Below are 7,857 nucleotides of genomic sequence, written 5' to 3' on the forward strand. Positions count from 1 at the left end.
AATATAATTTTTAGATATCTTGGAAGGTTGAGAGTAGGAATTTTGGATATCTTGGAAGTTTGAGAATATAAATTTTGGATATCTTGGAAGGCTGAGAGTAGGATTTTTGGATATCTTGGAAGGTTGAGAGTAGGAATTTTGGATATCTTGTAAGTTTGAGAATATAATTTTTAGATATCTTGGAAGGTTGAGAGTAGGAATTTTGGATATCTTGGAAGTTTGAGAATATAAATTTTGGATATCTTGGAAGGTTGAGAGTAGGATTTTTGGATATCTTGGAAGTTTGAGAATATAAATTTTAGATATCTTGGAAGGTTGAGAGTAGGAATTTTGGATATCTTGGAAGTTTGAGAATATAATTTTTAGATATCTTGGAAGGTTGAGAGTAGGATTTTTGGATATCTTGGAAGGTTGAGAGTAGGATTTTTCGATATCTTGGAAGTTTGAGAATATAAATTTTAGATATCTTGGAAGGTTGAGAGTAGGAATTTTGGATATCTTGTAAGTTTGAGAATATAATTTTTAGATATCTTGGAAGGTTGAGAGTAGGAATTTTGGATATCTTGGAAGTTTGAGAATATAAATTTTGGATATCTTGGAAGGCTGAGAGTAGGATTTTTGGATATCTTGGAAGTTTGAGAATATAAATTTTAGATATCTTGGAAGGTTGAGAGTAGGATTTTTGGATATCTTGGAAGTTTGAGAATATAAATTTTAGATATCTTGGAAGGTTGAGAGTAGGAATTTTGGATATCTTGGAAGTTTGAGAATATAATTTTTAGATATCTTGGAAGGTTGAGAGTAGGATTTTTGGATATCTTGGAAGTTTGAGAATATAATTTTTGGATATCTTGAAGGTTGAGAGTAGGATGTTTGGATATCTTGGAAGTTTGAGAATATAATTTTTGGATATCTTGGAAGGTTGAGAGTAGGATTTTTCGATATCTTGGAAGTTTGAGAATATAAATTTTAGATATCTTGGAAGGTTGAGAGTAGGAATTTTGGATATCTTGTAAGTTTGAGAATATAATTTTTAGATATCTTGGAAGGTTGAGAGTAGGATTTTTGGATATCTAGGAAGGTTGAGAGTAGGATTTTTGGATATCTTGGAAGTTTGAGAATAGGGTTTTTGGATATCTTGGAAGGTTGAGAATATAATTTTTGGATATCTTGGAAGGTTGAGAGTAGGATTTTTGGATATCTTGGAAGGTTGAGAGTAGGATGTTTGGATATCTTGGAAGTTTGAGAATATAATTTTTGGATATCTTGGAAGGTTGAGAGTAGGATTTTTGGATATCTTGGAAGTTTGAGAATATAAATTTTAGATATCTTGGAAGGTTGAGAGTAGGAATTTTGGATATCTTGGAAGTTTGAGAATATAATTTTTAGATATCTTGGAAGGTTGAGAGTAGGATTTTTGGATATCTTGGAAGGTTGAGAGTAGGATTTTTCGATATCTTGGAAGTTTGAGAATATAAATTTTAGATATCTTGGAAGGTTGAGAGTAGGAATTTTGGATATCTTGTAAGTTTGAGAATATAATTTTTAGATATCTTGGAAGGTTGAGAGTAGGAATTTTGGATATCTTGGAAGTTTGAGAATATAAATTTTGGATATCTTGGAAGGCTGAGAGTAGGATTTTTGGATATCTTGGAAGTTTGAGAATATAAATTTTAGATATCTTGGAAGGTTGAGAGTAGGATTTTTCGATATCTTGGAAGTTTGAGAATATAAATTTTAGATATCTTGGAAGGTTGAGAGTAGGAATTTTGGATATCTTGGAAGTTTGAGAATATAATTTTTGGATATCTTGGAAGGTTGAGAGTAGGATTTTTCGATATCTTGGAAGTTTGAGAATATAAATTTTAGATATCTTGGAAGGTTGAGAGTAGGAATTTTGGATATCTTGGAAGTTTGAGAATATAATTTTTGGATATCTTGGAAGGTTGAGAGTAGGATGTTTGGATATCTTGGAAGTTTGAGAATATAAATTTTAGATATCTTGGAAGGTTGAGAGTAGGAATTTTGGATATCTTGTAAGTTTGAGAATATAATTTTTAGATATCTTGGAAGGTTGAGAGTAGGAATTTTGGATATCTTGTAAGTTTGAGAATATAATTTTTAGATATCTTGGAAGGTTGAGAGTAGGAATTTTGGATATCTTGGAAGTTTGAGAATATAAATTTTGGATATCTTGGAAGGTTGAGAGTAGGATTTTTGGATATCTTGGAAGTTTGAGAATATAAATTTTAGATATCTTGGAAGGTTGAGAGTAGGAATTTTGGATATCTTGGAAGTTTGAGAATAGTGTTTTTGGAGATTGGAATTTTAAAATTAAAAATCTTAAAATTTAAGGGATTTCGGAAATACAGAATTTATATTGAGATTTTGAAGTAGATGATTTTAGGATTCCCAGTTTTTTTATGCTTATTTCCAGATTTTAGAACTTAGTTTCGGCCGTATGTAAGGATTTTAAAGTCAATTTCAAGATTTAAGAAATCTCATTTTCATAGAATGTCTGGTAGTTAGGAAAGTAGGTTACTATCCCGCGACGTACACTCGGTGTCACCTGTAAATTTGGAGCGTGCGTCACGCTCCGTTTCTAAATAAATGTTGCTTAGCGCCATCTTCAAAATAGTCGGAACTAAAAAAAGTCAGGGAATTTGATTTGGGTTGCAAATGGATTACTTTTACTAAACTGTATCTTAAAAATCGTCATATTTTTGCTTAAATTAAGTCGTAAAATCTCTGGATATGGTCAAGGAATACGTGGGAAAATCAGGGAATTTGAATCTGAACAGTCTGTGGCAACCCTGTTCATTGAAATTCGACAGGAATTCATACCTCTACTTGGAATGCTTATCGCGGCAGATTTTCGTCTCGATGTGGCTGACGGTTTTTTTTGACGCCACTATGTTAACTTAACAAACGACAACGTGAGAGGGGAGCGCGCGCGAAGGGGATTTTTTCTCTCGTAGGCGGGGCTAAAACCGTCAGAGTGATCTTACCATAAGCGATACGGCAGGATACGCATTGCAAGTAGAGGTATGGATTCCTGATTTCACTGGTTTAGGATTTTAAAAACTACACGCACCCTACCGTTGCTATGGAGAGATACTAGATAAAATAATAATAGTGTTTATTTTTCGTTACAGTCACGTCTTCAAGGCTACCTCTTAGCCGAGTATCGTCGGCGTCACGGTGGCGCCTCTAGTGGACGAAGTTCGCATCTCGCAGAAACGACGCCACCGAGCGTCGCCACCTTCCGGCAACAGGATGATGTACCTGGACATGGAGAACGGGCAGGTGTGGCAGGAACTGCTGCCCGGCTCCTCCAGCCGCCACCGTAACAACTCCGACGAGCCCAGCACGCCGACGGGCTCCAACCCGGAGTCGTCCACGGACCTGCCGCCCATCAAATCGCACAAGTCTCTGACGAAACAAATGTCGTTGAACGGCTTCCCCAAATACGGCACGGGCGGGGGAGGCACGGGGGGCGGGGCTGCGGCGGGAGGGGGCGGGGCCATCACGGACGGCACGACCACGCCCGTTTTGCGGTACGGACAGGCGAAGATCATTCAAGGCCGACCCCGGAAACGCGTCGTGTTCAAGAACGGCACGGTGAACCTGTCGAAAGAACACGTGAGTAAACGCAGTCAACGCTACCTTCAGGACATTTTCACGACCCTAGTGGACATACAATGGCGTTGGAATTTGTTGGTTTTCGCCATGGGCTTTATTCTGAGTTGGTTGGGGTTCGCGGTGGCGTGGTGGCTGATCGCTTTCGCCCACGGCGACTTCGACCACTCCGGCCACGACGATTGGACGCCGTGTATGGTCAACGTGCATTCCTTCGCGTCGGCTTTCCTGTTCAGCATCGAGACGCAACACACGATCGGTTACGGTTCGAGATATACCACGGAGGAATGTCCCGAAGCCATATTCATCATGTGTCTTCAGTCCATCACCGGTTTGATGATCCAGTGCTTCATGGTCGGCATCGTCTTCGCCAAGCTGTCGAGGCCCAAGAAGAGGTCTCAAACCTTGATGTTCAGCCGGCACGCCATCGTCTGCTTGCGCGACGGCCGCCTGTCGCTCATGTTCCGCGTCGGGGACGTCAGGAAAAGTCACATCATCGGCGCCAAAGTGTCGGCGCAAGTGATTCGGCGCAAACAGACGCGCGAGGGAGAAATCATCCCTTATTACCACCACGAACTCGACGTGCGCTTCGACGCCGGCGGGGATGGCGTCTTGCTAATCTGGCCGGCCATCATCGTGCACGAAGTCGACGAAAAGTCTCCCTTCTACGGGATGTGCGCCGAAGACATGGTTCGGGAACGGTACGAACTCGTGGCCATGCTGGAAGGCACCATCGAGAGTACCGGACAGGCCATCCAGGCCAGAACCTCCTACTTGCCGACCGAAATCTTGTGGGGGCATCGGTTCGAACAGGTGATCAGCTATCGCAAAGAGAGTGGCGACTATATGGTGGATTACGGAAAATTTAATTCGACGTACGAAGTCGAAACGCCTCTGTGTTCCGCCAAGGACTACTATCATTATCAAAGAGCGTTGGCGGATGGCGGCAGTAGCGTGCGTTTGGGAGCTGGCACCGCCCTGGGCCGTTCTCACACGATGGCCGGAGCTATGGGAGGCGGCTCTCACGGGAACCATCTGGACGCCGCGTTCAGCATGGATTCCTTGCGGAGGAGCGACACTTCGCCCTCGGAATTAAGGTTCATTTGAATGCTTGTTTTCGCTTCCGAGGTCAGGGGCGTGGACGGGAAAGGGGCTCATACTGAGTCGCGTTTCACAGGGAGGTACCGTTAAACCCCCTCGGTGTCTACGCCCCTGTCTGAGTCACGTTGCTTTGTACTTAATAGGGTTTGCTAGTATTTATTTGCTTAAAATGGCCGTGTGTCACGAAATAGACGTTTTTAACCAAAGTTTTTGTTCCAAATGGGTGTGTTTCGGGAAATTATTTTTCTTGAAACGGGCGTGTTTCAGGAAATTATTTTTCTTGAAACGGGCGTGTTTCAGGAAATTTGTTGTTCCAAACAGGCGTGTTTCAGGAAATTGGTTTGTTCCAAACAGGCGTGTTTCAGGAAAACTAATGGTTCCAAATGGGCGTGTTTCAGGAAATGGGGGTTAAATAGGTTATGAAGCAGTTTGTTTAAATATTTTATTATTCAATTTGCTTTGCTAGAGATGAGCTTTGAAGATGCTAAAAGCCTGTAAGCCTCGCAATCAATATTAACGTTTACCAAATCCTTTGCAGATGAAAGAGGAAGGATTATTTCCAGAATTGATGACGTGGTCAATTGGATGACGTCACAGCCTTGTTCTTCCGTTTTGGCGTGGTCTCAATTTTTGTTTAGCTTCCCATTGTACAAATTTTTTGATCAAGTGTTTAAAATCAAAACGAAGTGGTAAAATTTCGCGTTTTTTAGTATACATATTTACTCGTGTTTTGGTTATGTGTTACAACGTTGCCTACTTTATAATAAAGGCCCGTGCACGCCTTTCGTCAACGATGTTTCTCTCATTCCCGAAAGATGGCTCTCAGATTTGGACCTAATATGGCTTTCTTCAAAACGTTACGCTTAAAGGCCGACGACATAAATCTTCGGTTTACTCTGTCTTTCACTGGAAGTGGGCTTACTGCAATACACGTGTGCCATGCAGTCAGCCTACTTCCAGTGAAAGACAGAGTAAACCGAAGATTTATGTAGTCGGCCTTTAACCTTTTGCAATGAGACAAAACTACAATTAATACCATTTAATTTATGAATTATGGGTCATCCTATTTTCTCTTTTCTTAAATTCTGAGAATTAAACTTATTTAAACAGTTAAAACGAAAGTAAACTTCATCTAAAATTTGTTATAACGCCATATTTTTGTGTGTCTTAGCAAAAGTGACATAATGACCAAAAGTGTGTTAATCGTACCTATTTCATAATGAATGTTACGAGCGAAATACAAGTTGGGAGGGGAGAAGCGAAAGTATGCCTTGGGGAGGAAAGGAAGTTAAAACCAACAAATAACGCCTCGTAGTGAGGAACGGAGGAACTAAGTAGCTCTGGTCAAAGTTAAGTGTATTTTTTGATTTTTCGTCGTTCTGTGGAGATGCTATCGCCATCTACCTACGATATAATACCATAGACTAAAAAAGATCCAGAAAGGCGACAATAAATAGTCTTTTATGTGGTCGATCTCGAGTCGAGCATTCATTAAACCTTTAACTTACGAAAGTACCGGGATTGTCACACTTTTGGTCTTAGCTATTGAAAATTGAACCCTTGCTGTTGCCTAGGCAACGGAATCCAGATACCAGAGAACCTAGTGGCCAGAATTGTCAAACTATGAATGCCAGAAATGAATTGAAGAAATTTCCCGTGCACAGGTCTTTATAATAACGTAGGCAACGGTTACAACCATAAGTCTATAGGAGCTTTATTATAGACTTATTTTTATTAATTCTTCAAAAAGCTTCAGTGAAGAGTTTTGGTACCTGAAAACACTCTTTTTACAAGTGTTGAAAGGGTTAGGCTTAGCAATAATGTAAATAATATTTTAAGTAATAACCCAGTAGGTTTCCTACTACATTTGACATTTTCCACTACAGGGACCACAATATCATATACGTTTACGCAATTTACGAAAAATTGCAATATAAACAGGCATTTATTTTAAATTAAATGTACGCAATAATCAAGATATTCCGCATACCTTCTAGTCACAATAAATATTTGTGACATTTTCCCGGTTTTTCACAATAATTTCTCAATTTTTTTCCATTTTATATATACACAGTTAACCTGATATATTCCAAATGTGGTATACTTTTTACTAAATTGCCTTCAATAAAACTATCAGGTTAAGTCCCGATAAAATTAAATATATCTACATATCGTTGGCTTGGTTTAATAAAGTCGTAACTCTACTGAGGACATTTTGTAATGCAAAAACGGACGAACTTTCCCCTAATTCAGTTAAAAATTAAATATAATTTATAGTTATGGGGATGTTACAATTTAAAAAATGTCGTATCTTGGTTACGATATTATTAATCCAGAAAAATGTTAACTTGAAGTTACGAAATTAATTTTCAAGATTTTATTAATCTAAACAACAGGGTTGAAAAATGTAGTAACTTGATATTTCCTATTTTAACATTAGGTTTTAGTTTTCTAACTCATTGCAACTTGTTTTTCATATATATTATACTCGAAAATAGTTTATATTTTAAACTTCTCTAAAATGCTTTGATTTAGTATAAGGTTCTAAAACTTTTAAGTTGAATTTCTCAAAAGTGAATTTTTCAAGTTACGACTTTATTAAACCAAGCCAACGATAAGCAATTTGCATTTAAATATATTTTAGATATTTTACAATATTAAAATATGGTGATACTTTTTTGAAACGACCACACCTAATGTGCCTTATTACTACCAGAAAATTACCAAATATTGTCAATAACTGTATTGTTCTATGGTTAAAAAAAATATATAATTTTAGAAAAAATAATATTTACAATACTAACCATAGACTATTTTTAAACCACGGATTTAAATAGATCTTTGTACATATTTTTTTTGTTTCAACAGACTTTAAAAAGCTCAAATTTTAGAATTTGTTTTTGAGATACATGTATATTTACTAATTTAAATATATGAAATTGTATTTTTTAAACTGCAAATAACATTAAAAAATAAAGGTCTATTACGTTGAATATTTAATTTATTGTGTACTGAACTGAACTGAATTTTTCAACAAACAACAGCAATTAAAACACAAATTTAATAAATTCTTTTTAAATCAGTGCTTAATAAGCACTGCTTATATAACCAACGCTA

General features: G+C 37.9%; 1 protein-coding gene across 1 annotated transcript; it reads left to right on the forward strand.

Moving 5' to 3' along the window:
• Window positions 1-3,519: 3,519 nt before the first annotated feature.
• On the forward strand, window positions 3,520-7,639 carry LOC149961313 (G protein-activated inward rectifier potassium channel 3-like; the record flags this gene model as incomplete). Its single annotated transcript, XM_090160969.1, has 2 exons — window positions 3,520-4,736; window positions 5,279-7,639. Coding segments are annotated over 2 exons (1,221 nt in total), but the record flags the coding sequence as incomplete, so codon positions are not given.
• Between the last annotated feature and the right edge of the window lie 218 nt (window positions 7,640-7,857).

Source organism: Leiobunum rupestre, chromosome 1 (genome assembly GCF_980474605.1).
Source record: "Leiobunum rupestre chromosome 1, qqLeiRupe1.1.hap1, whole genome shotgun sequence".
NCBI classification, from domain to species: Eukaryota; Metazoa; Arthropoda; class Arachnida; order Opiliones; family Sclerosomatidae; genus Leiobunum; species Leiobunum rupestre.